The 24,379-nt window shown below is 34.0% G+C and overlaps 1 protein-coding gene across 3 annotated transcripts in view; it reads left to right on the plus strand.

Annotated features, from left to right (window-relative positions):
- COL4A5 (collagen type IV alpha 5 chain) overlaps positions 1-24,379 on the plus strand; it is a 273,463-nt gene that overhangs the window by 82,500 nt on the left and 166,584 nt on the right. For all 3 annotated transcript variants that reach the window (XM_041740856.1, XM_041740857.1, XM_041740858.1), the window contains exon 2: positions 20,772-20,831. In XM_041740856.1, the coding sequence (XP_041596790.1) occupies positions 20,772-20,831 (60 nt within the window). The remainder of the gene's footprint in view (positions 1-20,771; positions 20,832-24,379) is intronic.

Genomic DNA, 24,379 nt, shown 5'->3' on the forward strand with positions numbered 1-24,379 from the left:
ATGCACTTAGAACACAGATTGACTGCTTTATAGGAGACATTCCAGACATATTTATGCTCAGCACAACTCTGAAATTTTTATTCTTATTATCATGGTGCTGTGGTCTTTTTGTTTGTTTCTTTTATCTGTGATGTTAGTACTTTTCCAAGGCCAAGTTAAAACAGATAACTACAGATAAGTTCAACCTGTGCTATTATCTTTACATTTATGGAACTGCTTTACTGCCATCCAAAGAAAGATGTTGAAACTCAGGATATGTCTGTACGGGCCTGGTAGAATGGGAAGTCACAGTGCTGTTAGTAGCCAGTCCATAAAACCTTCTTGCCACAAAATCACGTATTCTTTTCTCATTGAACCCATAGCTGTGATTAACTCATTTAACAGAAAATAAACCATTTTAAGTGGTGTTGGAAGTTTTCACAATACACAGAAGTAAGTTATAACTTTAAACCCAGTGATTTTATTGTGTTATTCATGTTTATCATCTCATCATTCTGGACCACTAATTTTTAGTTGGAAGTTTTGGATACTTTTCTTCTAGAGTTAGTAGTGGAAAGAATGGCATTTAGAGGCAAAAGACAAAAATCTGAGTTCAAGTGTTAGCTTACTAAGTGGTCCTAATTCAAGTCATTTAAGCTCTCTAAACCTCAATATCTACATCTGAAAGCATAAATATACCTGAATATATCACAGCATTATTACTGAGAGGACCAAATATAATATATGTTATACTGTTTGTAAATTGTAAAGAGCTACACAAATGCTGTGCATCATTTTTATTGTTTTGCAGCCCTTTTATCTCTAAATCTTTAACATATCTATGGCATGTATTATATAATCCCTTAGTTGCAGGTTAGATATGATGGTGTCACTTGAGAATGTATGTTTCATTTTATTGATGAAAACGTGTCTAATCACTAGATTTTCTTAACAAAGGTTCGTATTAAAAATGAATAATAATCATTACAACAGAAACCATTTACGTATAAAGCCCTGCCCATCTCCCTATACCCCTAAAGTAAAATAACTGCCTTCAATTTAAATACAGAAATTAAAAAATAAAAATAAAAATAAAAATAAATAAATACAGAAATTAAATGTTTCTTTTGCTGGTTATATTTTTAAAGAAACAATATTAAGTGATTGGGGTAGGGTTGATATCATTTTAAGATGATTTTAATCTGTTATTTGCTTGAGTTCTCGTTGCTGAATTTTCTTTGTAAGGGATTTAAGCAGGTTAAATCTTAATGCAAAAGTATCTTAAACCTTAGTATCATAGGCTACCTTTTGAGTTCATCATCGCTAGAGGTGTAACCTAGATGAGACTGGATGGCTAGAAATGTTTTTGGTGGATATCATAGATCATGTAGAGCTGAGGACTGAAAGCTTCTAATTGGGCTATGTTGTGATCTTTATTTGTGTTTATTCTCAAATTTAGGTAATTAATGTGTCTATATGCTTATTTCCTTCAAATATTGCTTATCCCACTTAAAAGCTTTGGAAATTCTTACTAGGGAAAATCTACTAGAGTAGCATGTGAAAAATAATACATTTTGTGTTTGTTACCAGCTTTCTAAACACTTTTTCTCTTTTGAATGCTTTATGTTAAAAAAATGAATGCTTTATGTTCATCTTATGTCATTTATTTCATTCTGTCTAATAAATACTATTTGCTTACTTCTCTAATTACTCATTTTAGGTTATACAATTTTCCAGGGAGATAAGATATTTAATAATTTCCGTATATCCCATTTAATTTGTACAGAGCCAGACTCAATAAAAACTTCTCAAATTTAATTTTTGGTTACTTGCACCTAAAATTGGGGTAAAATTGCTCCTGTTTATTGTAGCTTATACTTTATTTCTTTCTTATCTGGCAGTCATAGAAAGTGCTCTTAACAAATGCCATTCTGGTTTAGGATAACTTTCTAATGTAAAAACCCCATTTACACAAATGGCATTAAAAGCATCTAGTAACTCAATTATTTAAAAAGCTCTGAATGGAGCCTGCTACTCCCTCTGCTTGTGTCTCTGCCTCTCTCTCTGCATCTCTCTGTGTCTCTCATGGATAAATAAATAAAATCTTTAAAACAAATTTTCAAAAGCTCTCCATTTCACATTATTTTCAAATGGTATCCAGAAGTACTTGGAAATAAAGAATTTACCCAAAATAAGCATTGCTTCCTCATCCTAAATGTAAAATCACTAGAGCTAATCTGAGTTACTCATGTATGGATTTTTAATGTTGCAGTACTTAATGATAATGACATGTTTGGTAATTTGTCCAGATTAGATACCAGTGTCTGATAACTGATGACTTTAAATCTTTGTACTCATTTTGAACAGTGTTAGTTTATAAGCATAAACTTAAAGTCCAGCATACATCTCTTTGTTTTTATTTAGACCTGTTACCTCCTTTCCCCAACCTTCTTCTATCCCAACTGAAAAAAGATAGGTTCTTGAAAACGAAATGAATGTATCTTTATTCTTTAGTTATCTTGAAAACCGTTATGTTTTTAATCAAGGAAAAAATCATTAACATGTTAGTATTGGTGAATAACAACATGTTGTAGTCATAATTTATTGAGCCTCCTCATATTTTAAGTTCTGGGTTTGTAGAAAGTGGTAGCTGCTGCTTTGGTTACAAGGCTTTCAAACTGATTAATGTGTTCATCTATAATTTGATTTTTAAGAAATGCTTTTATGATAGAAGAAAATGTTTCCTCTTTGTAGAAAATCTGGCAAAATATCTTGGCTTTTGCTCAGATTTGGGAAGTGAATAGGAATCAGTTTAAAATATTGGAAATTCAAAAAAAAATCTCATTCTAGCTCTGGCTGTCATTGACTGGTCCTCTATTTCTTGTTTAAAATGAGGGGAATAGGGGCAGCCCAGGTGGCTCAGCAGTTTAGTGCCGCCTTCGGCCCAGGGTGTGATCCTGGAGTCCCAGGATCTAGTCCCACATCAGGCTCCCTGCATGGATCCTGCTTCTCCCTCTGCCTGTGTCTCTGCCTCTCTCTCTCTCTCTCTCTCTCTGTGTGTGTCTCTCATGAATAAATAAATAAAATCTTTAAAAATAAATAAAGTCTTTAAAAATAAATAAAATGAGGGGAATAGATTAGGTGATTTCTAAGATTTCTTTAAACTCTGCTAGTAAGGAGCCCCTTGAACACCCTCAGGGGAGTCAGAAACAACACACCAATTGCACTCATGACAAAGCAACAGGATGGGATCAGAAGAGCATGGAGAAGGGAGGCTCAGTGGTTGAATGTCTGACTTTGACTGGGGGCATAATCCCAGGATTCTGGGATTGAGTCCCCCCCCATAGGGCTCCCCACAGGGGGCCTGCTTTTCTCTCTGCTTTTGTCTCTGCCTCTTTCTCTGTGCCTCTCATGAATAAAAATCTTTTTAATCTTTTTTAAAAAAAAATCTTTTTTAAAATCTTTGGAAAAGACTCTGCGAGTATTCTTTTATTGATAACATTTATTAAGAAAAATAGCATGATCTATTTATGGATTGTGATAGGATATGAAATAAAGGATGTAACAAAAGATATGTTTTAGCCTTGGACTGTTAAAGGATGATAAATTCATGCCGTCCAAAACAGAGGCTCTGTGTTAAGAGTTGGCAGGTTAAAGATGACTTCTGTTTTGAAATGTTAATTTAAATTAGTATCTTCCAAGAATTTGTGAGACTCACAAGAGTAGCCATTGTGTAATAATATGACATAGTATTATATTGTATGTATATGGCTTAAAAAATACAACTCATAGTAAAAAACATGTTGCTTTCCTCATCCCCTTTGACTTCCTAGATCAGTTCCTTAAGTATAAAAACTTGCAAATAAGTTTTTTTTTAATCAACACGTTATCTACTTTGTGTTAGGACAGATAAAGAGCTCTTTCTGCTACCACCCTTATCTCTTCTTCTACCTCCTCATTGTATGCCATGCTGTCTTCAGTTAAATCACTAAGCAATGTTTCAAAATTTGGCAAATGTGAATATTATGAATATGTTGCTTATTGTAGAACCAGATAAAAACTCTATGATTACCTTTCTTTCTTTCTTTCTTTCTTTCTTTCTTTCTTTCTTTCTTTCTTTCTTTCTTCTTTTTCTTTCTTCTTTCTTTCTTTCTTCTTTCTCTTTCTTTCTTTCCTTCTTTCTTTCTTCTTTCTTTCTTTCTTTCATTTTTTTTTTGGTGTTGATCTTTTCCCCAGAGTCTCTAATTACATTTCATCTGTTCTTTTTTTTAAAAAGGTTTTATTTCTTTATTCATGAGAGACACACACACACACAGATAGAGAGAGAGAGAGGGAGGGAGGGAGGGAGGGAGGGAGGCAGGGAGGCAGAGACACAGGCAGAGGGAGAAGCAGGCTCCCTGTAGGGAGCCCAATGTGGGAATCATCCTAGGACCCTGAGATCACAATCTGAGCCGAAGGCAGACACTCAACCACTGAGCCACCCAGATGCCCTACATTTCACCTATTCTTAACATGCATTTCTCATACACTTTGTTTTCTTGAAATGCCCATCATATTTAGTTTCTTTCTTTTTTTTTCCCTGGGAAACTGTACTAGGGACACCATTGTCTCTTTTTTAATTTTGATTTTTGATTCTCTGATGGTATATAAAAATGTAATTCACTTTAATATCCAGCAACTTTGCTAAACTTTTTTATTTCTTTTTTTAAAAATACTTTATTTATTTGAGAGAAAGAAAGCATAAGCTGGGGGAGAGGGACAGTGAGAGAGGGAGCGGCAGAGGCAGAGGGAGAAGCAGACTCTCCACTGAGCAGGTAGCCAGATGCGGGCTCTATCCCAGGACCCTGGGGTCCTGACCTGAGCTGAAGGCAGAGGCTTAACTGACTGAGCCACCTAGGCACCTCAATTTCATTATTTCTATATGTATATTCTTTTAAATTATCTTTTTATGCAATCATATCATCTGTGAATGACATATTTGTTTCTTTTTCAAACCTTTTCTTTCCTTTCAATGATGGCTAGGGCCTAGGTTAAATCCAACTCTGTCACATTTTATTTAGAGTTTTTGCACTTACATTTATTGTTAAGATTGATCTCTGATTTTCCATTTGTACTCAGTCCTATTTAGATTTGGTATCATGGTTATGTTAGTTTTATTCCTCCTCTTCTGTTCTCTGGAAGAGTTTGATTATATTTAAATTGTTTGTTCTAACTTAATTGCATTATGGTCAGAGATCATGTTCTGCGTGAATTCTATCCTTTGAGGTTTGCTTAGACTAACCATGAAGCCCAGTGTATGTATGGTCAGTTTTTATAAATATCCAAGGTGTGCCTGATCTAAATGTCTGTTCTTCATTTGATGAGTACATTGTTTTATCTATGTTCACTAAGACAAATTTCTAATCATGTTTAAATCTTTTACATCTTTACAGATCATTTTGTCTCCATATTGTATCAGTAATCAGAGATCTGCTTAAAATTTGCAGCTAAGACTGTGGATTTATCTGTTTCTCCTTGTAGATCTGGTACTTTAAACTGCACATTTGAAGATATTACTAGTGGATACAACTTTAGATGTTTCTAAAGTGTATTTCTTGTGAACCAAACCTTTTTTCATTTTGAGGTGATGCTATTTTATCATTTATAATGCTTTTTCATCTTTTATTTAAACCTTTGCATCTAACCTTACGCTTTTGTTCTCTCTGGTAAATAATATACATGTTGCAATTTGCCCTTTTTTTGCAGTCTGAGGATACTTGCCTCTTAAACACTTTTATCAATCTAATTACCTACCTAATTTTTTAGTGACAATATTTTCAAAAATTGAAAGAAGATATGAACACCACTATATTGTCCCGCTAAATTCATTACTTATTAGCATTTTGCCATATTTGCTTTATATTTTTATGTCTCTTGCTCTCCAATGTCTTTGTGTGCAAGTTTAATGATTAAGTACTTGTGTGTATATATACATTTTGTTTTTCCTAAGCCATTTATTTATTTTTTTTTAAATTTTTTTTATTTATTTATGATAGAGAGAGAGAGAGAGAGAGAGAGAGAGGGGCAGAGACACAGGCGGAGGGAGAAGCAGGCTCCATGTACCGGGAGCCTGATGTGGGATTCGATCCCGGGTCTCCAGGATCGCGCCCTGGGCCAAAGGCAGGCGCCAAACCGCTGTGCCACCCAGGGATCCCCTTTCCTAAGCCATTTAAAAGTAATTTGCAGACATCACGTATGTTTTATGCCTAAATACCCCAGCATGATGCCTCACCAAAATAAAAGGATATTATACTATGTAAACCTATTGTTATCGCACTTGAAAAAATTAAGTGATTTTATTTTATTTTTAAGATTTTATTTTATTTTTAAGATTTTATTTCTTTGAGAGAAAAATCACAAGTGGGGGGAGGGGCAGAGTGAGAGGAAGAAGCAGGCTTCCCACTGAGCAGGGAGCCTGACACTAGGCTTAATCCCAGGACCATGATCTGAGCCAAAAGCAGACGCTTAACTGACTAAGCCACCCAGGTGCCCCAACAATGATTTTAAAGTATAATTTAATATTCAAGTAATATTTAGATGTCCCTGATGGTCCTTAAAAGTCTTTTATAGTAGTTCACGTACTACATTTTTTTTGCTTTCTTAAATTTTTAAAAATCTAGAATGTGTTGGAAGAAAATTTACAATAGATCTCTCATATCTCTGTATGTCTTGAGAGGAGTTGTGTTGGCTCTTTGATCTGTACTATTTTTTAAGGGTGTTTGTGTAGTGAACAACTTGGAAAATAGAAATAGTAATTCTTTTTGGAGGAAAAACTAAGTTTGTTTACTGTCCAGTATAATAAAGATAATATCTCAGAGCAAAGGTCAAGCAAGCTTAATGCCCATTATAAAATATGTGGGTTTTCTAAGCATTTAGTTTATCTACTCTAACAGTAATGTGTATCAGAAGGCATTACCTTGTCTTCTTCATGTCACCCTGTGGGAACTGTGGATCAGGGAAACCAGGGCTATTGCTATGAATAATAAATTATTGTCTGGTCAAAATGTCTTGTATTTTCTGCCAGTATCCAGGAATCTATGGTGGGCTAACTTGTTAGCTTCCAACTAGGGAAAAATCTCAGAAACTTGACTATTCTTGACAGAATGGTCATCCTACAACATTTTCATGACACTGATTTTTTTAACAGCTTCATTGAGATATAATTTACATACAACTCACCCACCTAAAGTTCAAAATTTAATACTTTTTAGGATATTTACAGACTTGTACAACCATCACCAATACTAATTTTTGAACATTTTAATCAACTCCCAAAAAAAACCCTTAGCTTTCTTATTTCTCCCCAACTCCCCAGCCCTAGGCAGCCACCAATCTATTTGTTGTCTCTATAAGTTTGACTATTCTGAACATTTCATGTAAATTGAATCATTCAACATGTAGTATTTTGGGATGCTTGGGTGGCTCAGCAGTTGAGCATCTACCTTCAGCTCAGGGCATGATCCCGGAGTGTTGGGGTCGAGTCCCACATCGGGCTCCCTGCATGGAGCCTGCTTCTCCCTCTGCCTATGTCTCTGCCTCTCTCTCTGCATCTCTCATGAATAAATAAATAAAATCTTTTTTTTTAAGTAGTTATTTTGTGTCTGGTTTTTTGCACTTAGTGTAATGTTTTCAAGGTTCATCCATGTTATAGTGTGAATCAGTACTTCATTCCTCTTTATTGGTGAATAATATTCCTTTGCATGCATATACTATATTTTGCTTGTCAGTCTACCAGTTGATGGACATTTTGGTTGTTCTATCCTTTTTTAGGTGGCTCTGGATAATGATACTATGAACATTCATGTATATGTTTTTGTGTGGATATGTTTCTATTTTACTTATGTATATACTGAGGTGTGGAATTACAGATTTACTGGGTCATATTTTTATTTGAAAAACTACCAGATTTTTTTCTAAAGCAGTTGTACCATTTTGCATTCCCATCAGAAATATATGAGGGATCTAATTGCTTTGGAATCCTTATTAATACTTGCTATTGTCATTTTTTTATTATAGCTATTCTACTGTGTGTGAAGTTACATTTCATTGTAGTTTTGATCGGCATTTTTTCTGACTGCTAACGATCTTGAGCATCTTTTTATGTGCTAAATGGACATTTGTCTATCTTTTTGGAGAAATGTCAATTCATATTCCTTTGCCCATTTTTATTTTTATTTTATTTTCTTATGGTAAAAAGGTTCCTATATTACTTTCCTACATTCTCCTCCTGCCAGTTTCAGCTATGTCATTATTTTGTTATCAGAGATCATAACTCTTACATGCTGTTCTATCATGATAATTAATTCTCCTAGAATTTGCCTTCAGAGTTAATCTAAAATTTGATTAAAAAAATGGATAGCAATATAATTATGTATGTATCAGTCACACTTAGAACTTCATATTATGATTGGACTCAGACAAAAATTTTATAATTATAAGCCACAAAGCCTTTGGAGCTCAAAGAAGAATCCTGAATTATAGTCAAATGTAGTCTTATAGATTCATTTGTTTTTTTTTTTTCCTGTTTGGACCATGACTATCTTTTATAGATTTTTTTTTCCTGAAGATTTTGTCTTTATTTTTCTTTTTATCATTAAGAAAACCTTCTTCATCACATCACTCATTTTTAACTCAGTTTCTTAATTATCCTCCTCATTGGATATAAGTATTAAAATACTTCCAAATTCACATATAAAGATATACAAATTCATTTTCCTAAGACCAGCATATGACATTGCATTTTCTTTCTTACCCTACCACTAGGTTTTTTTTTCATCTTTGCCATTCTTTATATATTTAAGAACTATTTCAAAATTGAATTGATTTAATTACCAATAATTCTAAACTTTTTAATTTTTTTCTCTTCTCATTTATTTACTTGTTTATGTAGAAGTATAATTAACATACAGTGTTGTATTAATTTCAGGTGTACAACATAATGATTCAACAATTCTGTACATTATACTGTGCCTCCATATTTAGTATAGTCATCATCTGTCACCAAACATTTGTACAGTATTATTGACCATATTCCCTATGCTGTACAAATATTTTCATCTCCGTGACTTACTTATTTTGTAACTAAAAGTTGGTATCTTTTAATCCCCTTTATCTATGACACCCAGCCCCCAACCCACCTCCCCTCTGGCAACCACCTGTTTGTTTTCTGTATTTAAGAGTCTGGGGGGGTGGCCTGAGAGACTCAGTCTGTTAAGTGTCTGCAGTTGCCTCAAGTCATGATCCCAGGATCCAAGGATTAAGCCTTGCATCAAGGTTCCTGCCTCTCCCTCCCCCTGCCCCCCAACTCCTGCTCTTTCTCTCTCTTTCTCTCAAATAAATAAATAAAATCTTTTTTAAAAAGTCTGGGATTTTTTTGGGTATGTTTTATTCTATTTTCTTTGTGCATTTGTTTTGTTTCTTAAATTGCATATATGAGGGAAATCATATAGTATTTCTCTTTCTCTGTTTGACTTATTTCACTTAGCGTTATAACCTCTAGGTCCATTCATGTCGTTGCAAATGGCAAGATCTTCTGATTCTTTTTAATGGCTTTATATATACACATACTCCATTATGTGTATATATTACACTTTTTTATATTCATCTATTGATGGACACTGGTTGCTTCCTTTGCCCATTTTTAATTGGGTTATTTGTCAGTAAGTTACTAAGAGTTCTTTATATATTCTGGATATAGGCGCCTTATTATGCACATGATTTACAAATGTTTTCCAACTTTATAGGTTGTCTTTCACTATATTGATAGTGTTTTTTGAAGCATAATTTTTTTAACTTGATGAAAATTTTAAAAAATAAATTTTGGAGGTGCCTGGGTGGCTCAGTTGGTTAAGCATCTGCCTTCGGCTCAGGTCATGATCCCAGGGTCCTGGAATGGAGTCCCACATTAGGCTCCCTGCTTGGTGGGGAGTCTGCTTCTCCCTGTCCTCCTCCCCCCTGCTTGTGATCTCTCTCAAATAAATAAACAAACAAACAAACAAATAAATAAATAAATACATTTTTATGAGATTTAAAACATACCTATTTTTTTCTTTTGTCATTTTTGCTTGATAACATATCTACAAGGCTTTGACTAATCAAAGGTCAGGAAGATTTACTTACATTTTCTTTTAAGGATTTTATGATTTTAGCTTTTGCACTTAATCTATCCTCTATTTTGGTTTAATTTTTATGTATGATATGAGGAGGAAGTCCAAATTCATTCATTTGCATGTGAATATCCAGTTGTCTCAGCACCATTTGCTGAAAAACCTATTCTTTTCCTTTAGTAACTGTTCTTGACCCCCTTATAAAAACAAATTCATCATAGATGCATGGATTTAGTTTTGGAGTTTCATGTCTATTCTGTTGATTTAAATGTCTGTCCCGATGCTGGTACCACACCGGTTTGATTACTGTAGATTTGTAGTAAGTTTAGAAAATGAGAAATCTGAATTCTCCAACTTTGTTATTTTTCAAAACTGTTTTGACTTTTGATGTACCTTGCAATTTCATATAAATCCCCTATCAATTTTAGAGTCAGCTTGTTTATTTCTGCAAAAAAGGCAGTTGAATATTGATAAAAATTGCTTTGAATCTGAAAAAAATCAGAAGTATTACTATCTTTGCAATATTATGTCTTCTGATCTGTGAACATAAGTTATTTTCCATTTATTTAGGTCTTCTCTAAATTCTTTCAATAATATTTTATAGTTTTTAGAGTAAAAGTTTTATATATCATTAGTTATCTTTATTCATGAGTATTTTATTATTCACACTGTTGTAGAGGATTTTTTACTTAATTTCACGCTAGTGTATAGAAATATAATTGATTTTTTTGTATATTGATGTGCCTTATAACCTTATGAACTTATTAGCTTTAATAATTTTCTATGTAAAAGACTATGTTATATGTGAGTAGAGATAGCTTTACTTCTTCCTTTTTAATATGATTGGCTCATCTTCCTGTCTAATTACCCTGGTTAGAACCTCTAGGATGATGTTCAAAGGAAGTAACAGATGAAACATCCTTGCCTTGTTTTGTTCCTGATATGTAGGGAAATGATTCAGTCTTTCACCATTAATTATTTCACCAATGTTAGTCAAGGGTTTTTTGTAGATGCTTTTTATCAGCCTGAGGAAGTTCCCTGCTATCCTACTTATTTTGATAGTAATGTCCCCTCTTTCATTCCTGATTTTAACAATTTGAGTCTTTCAATCAAAACTCATTAACTTGAGTGTCTCTTTTTCTTAGTGGCTTGTCAATTTTGTCAATCTTTTCTAAGAAGCAACTTCTGGTTTCTTTGATTTTGTCTATTTTTCTATTTTCCACTTAATTGCAACTCACATATTTATTATTTTCTTCTGTTTGCTTTAGGTTAACTTGTTCTCATTTCTAATGTCTAAAGGTAAAAGGTTAGTTTATTGACTTGACATTTTTTTAAAACAGGCGTTTACTACTATAAATTTAAGCAATACTTTAAATGGTTCCCATAGGTTTTGGTATTTTGTGGGTTTAGTTTCATTTTTTCTCAAAAAATTTCTAATCTACCTTGTGATTTCTTGTTTGACCCAAAGGTTAATTAGGACTAAATTGTTTATTTTTTACATACTTGTGAATATCCCAAATTTCTTCCTATTTGTTATTTCTAATTTCATTCCATAGTCATAGGAAAATATACTTTGTATGATTTTAATCCTTTCTAAGTTTATTAAGATTTACTTTATGATCCATCATATATAATGTTCTATAAAATCTTGAGAAAAATGTATATTATGCGATTTTTGGGTAGAGTGTTGAATAGATGCCTGTTAGGTGTAGTTGTTTTATACTATGGTTCAAATTCTCTATTTCCTTGTTGTTCTTCTGACTTGCTGTTCTACTCATTATTGAAAGTTGGGTATTGAAGTCACCAACTATTGTTGTTGAGTTGTCTATTTCTCACTTTAATTCAGTTTTTCCTTCATATATTTGGGGCTCTCTTGTTAGGTATGTCTGTGTTTATACTTGTTATGTCTTCCTGATGATTTGACTCTGTTATCATTATAAAATGTTCTTCTTTATGTCTAGGAATGCTTTTGTTTTGCATGTATTTTGTCTGTTACTAGTATATCTACTCCAGCTTTCCTGTGGTGCTATCTTAGTCACTTCATTGTGCTATCACAAAGTACCACAAATCTGGTGGTTTATATAAAACAGAAATGTATTCCTCACAATTCTGGAGACTGAAACTCTAATATCAGGCTGCCAGAATGGTCAGGTTCTGGTGGGAACCCTCTTCTGGCTTGCAGACTGCTGATTTCTTGTATCTCTTTACATGCCAGAAAGAGAGATAAGTAACTTTTTGACCTTTTCTCGTAAGGACACTAATCCAACTCTGAGGGCCATACCATCATGATCAAGTTACCTCCCAAAGACTCCGCCTCCAAATACCATAAAATTGGGATTAAGATTTCAGCATATGGGGACGTCTGGGTGGCTCAGCAGTTGAGCATCTACCTTCAGCTCAAGGCATGATCCTGAGATCCGGGATCAAGTCCCACATCGGGCTCCCTGCGAAGAGTCTGCTTCTCTCTCTGCCTGTGTCTCTGCCTCTCTCTCTCTCTGTGTCTCTTGAATAAATAAATAATAAAACCTTAAAAAAAAGATTTCATCATATGAATTTTGCAGGAGTTGGGTTGCTGGGGATGAACATTTATTTAGTCTACTACTGTTGCTGTTTACATGACTATTATTTCCATTCTTTTATTTTCAAACTTTTTGTATATTTTAACCTAATATGTTCTATAGACATCATTTGATCTTACAGATAGTCTGAAAATCTGCATTTCGACTGGCTTGTTTAATGCAGTCACATTCAGTGTTATCATTGATATAATTGAATTTTTGTCTGCCTTTTTCTGTTTTCTATATTTCTCATGCATTTTTGGTTCTTCTATTCCTCCTTTATGGTCTTCTTCTTAAGTGAATATTTTCTAGTTAAATGTTAAAATTCCTTTAATGATTTTCTCCACTGTATATTTTTAGTTGCACTAGTGCTTACCATGGATATCATAACCTGTCAGAATCTACCTAAGATTTATAGCAACTTAATTCCAGTAAGATATAGAAATACTACTCCTCTGAAGCTCTATTCACCTATTCTCCTTTTTATGCTACTATTTTTATACATATTACATTCTATATATGTTACAAACTCAGAAATACATTGTTAGAATGTCCCCAATAAACTCAGGTCCCTTAGGGAAAGCTTCAACGCTCTCTGGTTTTATGGTTCTCCCCCACCACTACCCAGATTAAACCTCTGTGACAGTGTTCCAGAGTCAAGTGCAGGGGCAGGAACAGTGGCCTGCTTCTTTTGAAGTGACACTCTCCTTTATGAGCAGGGGCACAGGGAAGGACAGCAACATTTGGTCTCCTCAGCTTGTTTCTGCTATCATCAACCCTATGCTCCGTGGATGAGCTGTGGTTAGGCTGTGGTTAAGGTACTCTGACATGCCTGAGGTAGAGCCTTTTTCCTATGAATTGAGGTTGTGTGGAAAACAAAAGCCTTAGAATTCTCAGCTGTTTTAAGTTTGAATAGAGCTTCTACAACTTGGAACCCAGAAAGAGGGAGAGTGAGAAATGCTGGTGACCTTTTCCAGTGAGATGCTATAGTGCTCAGCTAGGAACTGGAGGGAGAAAGAGCTCTGGGTTTCATGTCTGCTTCTACCTTGTGTGGAGCTTTTGTCAAGCTAAATGGGGAAGGGAGAAAGAAGGGAGTGGGTCATGGCTGCAATGCCATAGATTCTTGCTGTTCATACTGAGATTTAGCTGTAGGTTCTTAGGCCAATACCCAGAGACATAAATTTTATTTTTTCTAAGTGTTACCAGCTATTGTTGTTTTGCTAGTGAGACCATCCACAGAGGTCTTCAAGCTGTCATTCACAAAGCCTCAGTATGGCATTGATTTTTTGAAGAGTCCAAGGTAGTTGTGCTTCCTATCGCCCACATTCCACATTTGTCTGATTATTTCCTTATACCATGTCATTTTACAGTTAATTATACTTGACATAATTTTTTAAAGATTGTATTCATCTATTCATGAGAGATACACAGAGAGAGGCAGAGGGAGAAGCAGGCTCCCTGTGGGGAGCCCAATGTGGGACTCAATCCCAGGACCCCAGGATCTGTGACCTGAGCCAAAGGCAGATGCTCAACTGTTGAGTCACCCAGGTACCCTATACTTGACATAATTACTGACATACTTCTTTTACTTATACTGCCTTTTCTAAGATTGCACTTTCTTTCTCTCTTTTGCCATTTTTGGATTTATTGAATATTGTCCCCTCCACTGCTTTGGAATTAACACCTCACTTATCTTCTTCTAAGGTTTACTCTAAGAATTAGAATATCTAAGCTGTATACTTACCTTATCAAAGTCTAAAGTAATCAATACTCATACCCAATTTCTACACAATTACAGTGATCTTACAATACTTTACATTCACTCATCCTCCCCTAACTTACATTGTATTATCATTGTTTTTCTTTTAGTTCTATATTTTTGAACACTGCATCTCTTTTTATAATTGTTTTATAGTTGCTATTTGTTCAAATTCATCCACAAATTTACCACTTTTTTCCCCATTACTTTTGATATTTTATACCTTACATTTCAATTTCATTTATTTCATAAAAAAGAAGAAGATACACAAAAGATTTTGATTTCCGTTTGTGTAGTCTTGCTGGAGGCGTACTTTCTCAGTTTTTATTTGTCTAAAAAATGTCTATATTTTTACCTTGTTTTTGAAAGGTATTTTTACTGTGTAAGAAATACAATTTGACAGTTTTCTCTCAGTATATTAAAAGATGTCATTCTAGTCTTCTAGCTTCCATTGTACTTCTGAAAACTAATCTATAAGTTAATTGTCATTCCCTTAAACACAATCTTTCTTGTCTTTCTTGATACTTTTAAAGTCTTGTCTTTGTTTTAGGTTCTGAGGTTATACTATTTTGTGTCTAGTTTGGGGTTTGATTTTTCTTCCATTGGATCTGTTAGACTTCTTGAATTACAGATATCTTTTTTTTTAAAGATTTTATTTATCTATTCATGAGAGACACAGAGAGAGGCAGAGACAAAGGCAGAGGGAGAAGCAGACTCCATGCTGGGAGCCCTACGTGGGACTCAATCCTGGGTCTCCAGGATCACTCCCTGGGCCGAAGGCAGCGCTAACCCGCTGAGCCACATGGGCTGCCCGAATTACAGATATCTTTATTTCTTGAAAATTCTTTGCCATCATTTCTAACTCTTGTCCCTGTCCCATTCCCTCTTTTACCTCTTCTTCTGTAAATCTAATTACCTGTATGCTATACACTTCCTCACTTTTTCTTCTATGCTTCTTAACTATTATTTCACATTTTCACATTTTGTATAGAGTTTTATCTCTATAGTATATTATAGACAATTTCTTTTTTAAGATTTTATTTATTTATTCATGAAAGACACAGAGACAGAGGCAGACACAAGCAGAGGGAGAAGCAGCCTCCCTGCAGGGAGCCTGATGTGGAACTCGATCCCAGGACCCTGGGATCACGACCTGAGCCAAAGGCAGATGCTCAACCACTTGAACCACCCAGGCATCCCTATTATAGACAATTTCCATTAACTTTGTCATGTTTTAAACTTCACTGTCTCTCTTTAGCTGTATATTTAGTCTACTGTGAAGCTCATCCATTGAGTTTTAAATTTCATAAGTTTTACTTCTAAAATTTATATTTTATTTCAGTTCAGCCACAGTACTTTTTTTTTTTTTTTACAATTTCTTGGTTCATTTATTGCTTTTAGATTTTAAAAATGTCTTTCATAATTGTAAAAATAGTTATATATTTTGTGTTTAGTAATTTTGATATCTGAAATTTTTGTCAAGCAGTTTCTGCTGTCAGGTGTTCCTCTTGGTTTTTGCTTATGATATTTCGCTTCCTTGTATGCTTAGTGATTTTTGAGTAGCATATCTTATTTTCCTGTCAAATTTTTTTTTTAAAGTTTTAATTTATTTATTCATGAGAGACACAGAGCAAAGGCAGAGTCTTAGGCAGAGGAAGAAGGAGGTTCCCTGCAGGGAGCACAAAAGCAGATGCTCAATCACTGAACTACCCATGGGGCCTCCAAAAAAAATTTTTTTTAGAATTCTTTGAAGTTTACTATGAAGGTATTCTTCTACATAGGATTTGTGTGTATTTCTACCCAGCCTCTGGGAGGTTAAAGCAAGTTCAGTCTACTCTAAGCAAATTTGCATTTTGAGGTTCCTGGGCCACCCAGCTAAATGATAATTTGGATTGCAAATTTGTATGAAGGCCAGTTTGTGGTTATTCACTCTCAGAGATGTTTTTCCTATGTATTTCTCTGCTGAGTGCCAAGATAATCTTTATTAAAGGTTCCTGGGGATGCGATCTTGGGGTACTTTTTAATGTATGAAACACCTTTACACTGAAGAAGTTGTGAAACAAGAATCTCAAAATCTCAGTTTGGTAAATGCCCTTAGGACAAAAGTAGTTTCATTAATCAGTTTACTGTCTGTTTGTTTTTTTCTCTAGGGTTTGGCCTGATAAATCCTATTGTGCTTCTCTCTGATGCTTTAAGATAATTTCACATTTTTAAAGCATTTTTAGTTTTTTTTTGAAACAGTCCTAATAAAAAAAAAATAAAAATAAAACAGTCCTAATAGGGATGCCTGAGTGGCTCAGTGGTTGAGTGTATGCCTTCGGCTCAGGGCATGATCCTGGAGTTTCAGGATCAAGTCCACGTCTCCCTCTGCCTGTGTCTCTGCCCCTCTCTCTTTGTCTCTCATGAATAAATAAATAAAATCTTTAAAAAAGCCCCAGTCATATCAGTTGGGATACTTAACTAGCCACACGTTGGAATATTTCTTTTTTTTGGCATTTTTTTTTAGCATTTTCTATGTCATTATTTTGTAGTGTATATATTTTCAATCACTGAATCAGAATTACCTAGAGATGTTTGCCAAAATTTCAGAATCCTTTAGCCAATTTCAAGCTTACTGAAACAGCATCTCCAAGATGGAGTCCAAGTACCTGAATTTTTGTGAGGTTCTTTGAGTGATCACAATGCATATAGAAGTTTGTTCTTATTTTTACTTTTAATTCTCATAGCTGTTTTTTCTTTATTGTAGGAGCCTAAGATCTGAAGTTACTGTTTTCTATACTTGTCCTAGCACCGTATGTTGAACAATCCATGATTTTCACATTTATTTGATATGCCAACTTTTATCATATAGTAAATGTGTGTATGTTTCTGGCCTTTCTATTATGGTTCATCAAGCTGTCTGTTCTTTGAATGATACCATACTGTTTTAATTACTATAGTTTCATGATGTGTTTTACTATGTGATAATAAAAAATCTTCTATACTTTTTATTATTTTCACCCTAAAAATTACTATGGTTACATCATTTTCTTTCTTTAACAGTGTTCAGTGACTTTGCAGAATTAAATAGTTTTTCCAGTTTTTAAAAAGACTTTTTTTGGCCTTATCTCCTACTATTACTTTTTTCATATGGACTTAAGAAGCCCTTAGACTGAAGTACTTAATGTTTACTTTACCTGACTCTTTGCCTACAAAAATTTTGTGTTTTAATCTTAGTACTTGTTGTGGCCATTTTTCCTCTAGATATCTTTCTCTCCGTCCTTCAGAGTTGAAGTCAAGTTTTTTACCTTCTTTCTCTACAGATCTATTATGAACACTCCCAGGCTCAAGGGAACTCTCTTTCTCAATTTTGACAGCAATTTTTGAGTATACTACTGCTTTTTACTTGGTAAATCCTACTGAATCACAGACTAAAACCTGGATGCATCCTAAAGAGATTATATCGTCCATCTTTGTCATTTTACCAAAGAGAAAAAACTAAGACCTAGGGTATGTGAACGATTCAATTATAGTCTCCTAATGATTCAATTATTGAGGTAAACTCAGAATGTATTTCTTATATTTTAGCACTCATTCTATTACCATTGTCTCCTACATCATTATTTCATTGTATTTACTTAGGCATAGGGTTTTTTTTAAAACCCTAGATTTAAAAAAAAAAAAAAAACTAGATTGGAAGTTTCTTAAAGGTGGCACTCATGTCTACACATTTTTCACTATGACTCATAGCCCTAATACTGTGCTTTGTGCTTATTGGGCACCTAATTAAAAGTGGCTGTTGGTAAAAAACAAGTTGCTTCATTATCCAAATGTCAAATTGGGACTCTTTCCTTGTGGGCATCACTGTTATAACTGTATGGAAAGTGGCATCTAGTGGTCAGTTTGTGTATTACAATGTCTTTAAATACCCTCTACCTTCCTCAACCAGTGTCATTATCATAATGTAGGAGGACTAAATAGAATACAAATTAAATTTTAAAATTGAATTCAAACCATATATCATTTGTTTTAAGTAGCGACCTATTTAAAGTATAGCTACATGTTAAGTAATAAAGAAGTGCAAAAAGACATTACTAATTTTAAAGAAAAATACTGTATAAAATTACTTCCAAAATGACATGCACACATATTTAAAGTTATGTTGTTTGTTTACAAATTATATTAGGAGTTGGAGGATTTTGTTGGATACTAAGAAACCAGAAATGCAATTATAAAGAAAATTCACATAGTGTCTTCTTTATATTAACCAAATCCTCTCTTTCTATTACTTTGCATTATTCTCAGAACTTAATTTATATTTTAAAAAGAAAGATTTCTTAGTGAAAGATGAAAATGGAGAGTTATACCATCTTTTACTTGTAACACCAGAAAACGATGCTCATATATTTACATTTAAAGTGTAAACATACATTCCAAAGTCAAATTTTATTTTTAGATAAACAACCATTTTGGAGTATCATTATCCTTTACTCCTCCATTAATACTGGTAACTGATTATTGATAATATATACAATCTGATTCAGTGAGTATGACCATTGACAATTCTTAACTTGTGAATCAGTATCCTCTAAAATTTGTAAATTTGTACTTTGAAGTCTAGAATTCATGTTTACGCAAAAACAATATTGCATCTCTTAAATTAACCTTTGTTCCTGACACAGTGTAATGTAGTTTTTCTGTATGGAGTTATCCCTTCCATTAGAGAGCAAAAATGTACTGTCTTTGTATCTTCTACCTGCACCTAACATTAACAGTGGCTGGCACATAACTGGTGATCAGTAAGTATTTGTTGAATTAGTTTTATATGTTGGAATGAGCTGAGTCTTATTCATCTGTAGCGGCTAACGAGTTTTCTGGCCTCTAACAATGCTCAATTCATGTTTGATGAGGGAGTCTGTATAAGTCCATTTAACTTGTAATGTAGTTGCTGTATAATATTAAAACCAGTGTATTATCACGTATGTATGACAAATAATAGCTACATAATAGACTTTTGATTAGAGACATCAGGAGCATTTTTTTGTTGGAACAACATATTGCAGTGTAAGAGGTTGACCCCCAACATCAAGCTACTTTGTTTGCTTTTATCAGGAAAAGGAATGCGAGCATGTGGCTGGCTTCTAGTTGCAGCTGAGTGGGTTAGGAGTTATGAGTAGAAGGATGAGGTCAATAGCTTGATAAGGATTGGGGAAAGTATTCTGGTAGTGGTTAGAATACAGGAACACATGGAATGTTGGGAAGGAGGCTAAAGTAGTTTTTAAGTCACAGTCTTCCAAGGCCAAGCATTGATACACATTATTTGGTATTTACATCACATAAAAGTTTCTTTTATTTAATGAGAAGCATTATACTATATTGCACATAAATGGTAAGCTATCTACATATGTTTAAATAATTACTTTTTGTTTTTCTAAGCATTTCAGCTTTATGCCAGAGTATGAGGTAGATCTGGATGGCAGAAGTCATCTATTGTCTTCTTCTCTTATGGGTTCTTATTTTATGTTATTATTTTATTTTATTTTATTTTAAAGATTTTAATTTTTTAGTAATCTCTACACCCAGCATGCGGCTCAGACTCACAACCTCAAAACCAAGAGTCGCATGCTCCCCTGACTGAGCCACCAAGGTGCCCCTCTTATGGGATATCATTTTAGAGCAGGATATTTTTTTGGCTTCAAGATCTCAATTCCTAATATGAGTTAATTAACTTATTAGTAGTGGTTCCTTAGAATATCTAGGCTGTGGGAAAATTTGTGGCAAAACTGTTGGGAGTCATTATAGACTGAGCTACTAGTGATGAGAGAGTGGAAGCAAATTTTAAAAAGTTGGTAAAAGATAGCACTATGTATTTTATGCCTGTGATTGCTCATAAATGTCAAGATACAAGCAACTTCAGCCAGTAGACATCTTTGGTTAGTCCAATGTCATTCCTACTATAGATTGAAAGATCATTTCTTGCATGTGATGTTAGGACAAAAAGAGGAGTTCCTAAGAGCTTGGACAAGTGGCAAATCATATTACTGGAAGTTGTTTGAATTCCTTTTTAATTTTTCATATCTTTTTAAAAAGATATTTTTCACTTTAAAATTATAAAAATTACATCTGCTTATTGTAAGAAGATCAAATGGAAGTGTGTACCATAAAAGGTGAAAGCTTCCCCAGAGGTAACCATTGTTTGCCTTTTGGTATATATTCTTTCAGGTATTTTTGTGCTATTTGGTTTTTAAGTCTGGACTGTTTAGTTGAGAGGTAAGTCAGAGATTAGTTTTCAGGCTCAAAATATTATTATCATTATTAAATAATTTTCCTCCCTTTTATTCTTCCTTATAGGCTTGCTATGGTTGTTCCCCAGGATCAAAATGTGACTGTAGTGGTGTAAAAGGAGAAAAGGTAAGACTTTAGACAAGCTTTTGAAAATTTAGTAAAACTAGTAAAATAGTGTTTTAATATTTTTTAAACAAAATAGAGCTTCTACCTCAGCGACTAATAAAATGAATTCCAGCATACTGCTTATTTTAGATAGCTGTAAGGATTAGACTATATCTCAGGGATTAGCAAACATTTTCTGTAAATGACTATAGAATAAATATTTTAGGCTTTGTGGACCACATAAGGTTTGTGTCATACATTTTTCTCTCATTGTTTAAAATAGCTCTTTAAGAGTATAAAAAAATTTCTTAGCTCTTAGACTATACAAAACAGATTTCTTATTGCTTTTGGTCTGAGAGCTATAGTCTGTCAACCTATGATCAATCTTGTTGAACTCACTGACTTAAGAGGCAAAAGAAGGGAAAAACACTTAAGAAGGAACCTAACATCAGGCTACTAATCTGTGTTGGGTAGCATGCTAAGCAATTTCATATATTTTTATCTAGTCCATGTAAGTTAATGTTTGGTGAATCCTTATTTTTATCTCACTTTTCCCATAGCAGAACCCCTATTGTATATAGGTGATAATTACAAAGTAAGTATTGGTGAGGATTAAATAGCATAAACCGAGCCATTCTGAGTCAGTGACTGATAGTGAAATTAGAAGATTAAAAAGGGATACTGAATTGTGGCCTAAAGAAAATTATGCTAGGAAAAACAGGTTCATACTCTATTCTCCATTGTCTGGGGCTCAAATATTTTTTAAATAATCAGTGAATATTACTAATTATATAGGAAAAAGTTTAGGATGATATCTCAGGAGCATATTCCATTTAGGGATATAGAAGGTCTACTAACACATTAAAGATGTCTAAAACTCCTGGAGTAAAGAAACCTACTTATTTTGCAATGCTATATTTCCAAGCTCTATTTGACCTACTTCTTCAAACAGAGGACCTATTAATAATAGACTAGTATTATATAGAACACCTATTTAAGCGGCATTAGTTTGAGGGGAGTAGTTTTATAGTAAGGGTGCTTTCTTTAGTGGTAAAAAAGACCAAAAGAGCTTCATTGGTACAGTGAATACCAATGATATTGGTACAGTTGACTTTTATCAGATTACCAATGATATTGGTACAGTGACTTTTATCAGATTAAGTCTTCTTAAAGTAAGAAGTAAATACTCTGAACAAAAATTATACCTACTTAATGGCACAAGAGAGTTGCCAAAGGCAGGAAAAAATTACAGAGGATTCTACCCTTGAAAGAAAGAAAGTACACTGGGCAGGTTTGCACTTATGTGGCTTTTCTCCTGAGTGCACACTTAAGTCTGTATGGCAGAGGATGGCTAGAACCCAGACAAAAAGCCACAGTCCTACTGGCTTAAGAAGTTAAGAGGACAGAGTTGAGGATGCTAGAATGACTGGAAAGTGATGGGGGATATGCTGCAATAGAGAGAGCCACAGAAAACAGAGCCCAAAAATTTGCTTGTAAATTCCACCCAGATTCTGGGTTGAATCCTGACCTTTTATGTATAGGGAAAGATTCATACCTCCCACCAGAAGGAACAGCTGGAAGGCTGCAATAACTGAATATAGATTTAACTGCTGTCCATTGAAAGGAAAACAAAGCTTTAAGTTTTAGTTCACTTGAGTTAACTATTTCTGAAAACAAAGTTCAATACTCTTTGATAAAGATAAAAGAATCTAGGATGACTATAATATACAATGTCTAATATGCTATTAGAACTTACTAGGCATAAAAAGTAACAGGTAAAAGTGATCCATAGTTAAGAAGACTCATGAATGCAAACTAACTCTGAAATAACAGAGATATAAGAATTTATACACAAAGATTTAAAGGAGATAGGATAAATATATTTGTTGATTTAAAAGGAAATGTACTTCTATGAATGATTTAAAGGGAAATGTGCTTCTATGAATGAAAAAATATAGAATCACAATAGAGCACTAGAAACTAAAACGAAGAAAATCTAGATTTAAAAAGCAAAATATAAGAAAGAACATTTAACCACTTGGACTTTTAACAGCAGAATCATCACAATGGAAGAAAGGGTCAATGAATTTAAAGATGAATCAGAAGAAAGATCCAGTATGAAGAAAGAAAAGAGAAAAAAAAGTAAACAAAAAAAATAGGGCCTCACTGAGGGGGTGGGGATATTCTCAAATGGTTTAATGCAAATGTAAATGGAGCTCCATTTACAGGAGAGAAGAAAACAGGAAAGAAAAATGAATGATAATTAATGGGACAGTAGTAATGACAAGAATTTCTCACACTTGATAAAAAATATAAATTTACAGATATAAGAAACTCAGCACACCACAAGCAGAATAAAAATAAGACTATACCGAGGCACATCATAATGAATATACTGAAAAACAGAGATTAAAATAAAATCTTGAAAGAAGCCAGAGAAAAAATACCTATTACATACAGGAGCACAATGATATGAATGATGATGGGCTTCGAATCCAAGAGAATGGATATTATACAACAATGTAAACACATCATTAGAGAGTTGAAAATTCTGCAAACATAATCATTACATACAATGAAAATGTACATAAAAATAAAGACAATAAAAAAACACACTTTTTTGTATATTTTTTTATTGGAGATTGACCTGCCAACATATAGTATAACACCCAGTGCTCATCCCGTCAAGTGCCCCCCTCAGTGCCCATCACCCAGTCACCCCATCCCCCCACCCACCTCCCCTTCCACTACCCTTTGCTCATTTCCAAGAGTTAGGAGTCTCTCATGTTTTGTCACCCTCTCTGATTTTTCCCACTATTTTTTCTCCTTTCCCCTATGATCTCTTTCTCTGTTTTTTATATTCCTCATATGAGTGAAACCATATAATGATTGTTCTTTTCTGATTGACTCACTACACTCAGCATAATACCCTCCAGTTCCATCCACGTCGAAGCAAATGGTGGGTATTCATCGTTTCTAGTGTCTGAGTAATATTCCATTATATACATATACCACATCTTCTTTATCCATTCATCTTTTGATGGACACCAAGTGTTTCCATAGTTTGGCTATTCTGGACATTGCTGCTATAAATATTGGGGTGCAGGAGTCTCAGCTTTTCACTGCATCTGTATCTTTGAGGTAAATCCTCAGTAGTGCAACTGCTGGGTCTTAGGGTAGCTCTATTATTAACTCTTTGAGGAACCTCCACACAGTTTTCCAGAGTGGCTGTACCAGTTCACATTCCCACCAACAGTGCAAGAGGGTTCCCCTTTCACCACATCCTCTCCAACATTTGTTGTTTCCTGTCTTGTTAATTTTCAGCATTCTCACTGGTGTGAGGTGGTATCTCATTGTGGTTTTGATTTGTATTTCCCTGATGGCCAGTGATGCGGAGCATTTTCTCATGTGCTTTTTGGCCATGTGACAGCTGCTCATAATATATTTTTTAAATTGTTTTTATTTCCTTGGTATTGGTTGTGATCTCTCCTCTTTCATTCATGATTTTATTTGAGTCTGTTTTCTTTTTAATAAGGCTAGCTAATAGTTTATCTATCTTATTAATTCTT

The sequence above is a fragment of the Vulpes lagopus genome, chromosome X (genome assembly GCF_018345385.1).
Source record: "Vulpes lagopus strain Blue_001 chromosome X, ASM1834538v1, whole genome shotgun sequence".
Lineage (NCBI taxonomy): Eukaryota > Metazoa > Chordata > Mammalia > Carnivora > Canidae > Vulpes > Vulpes lagopus.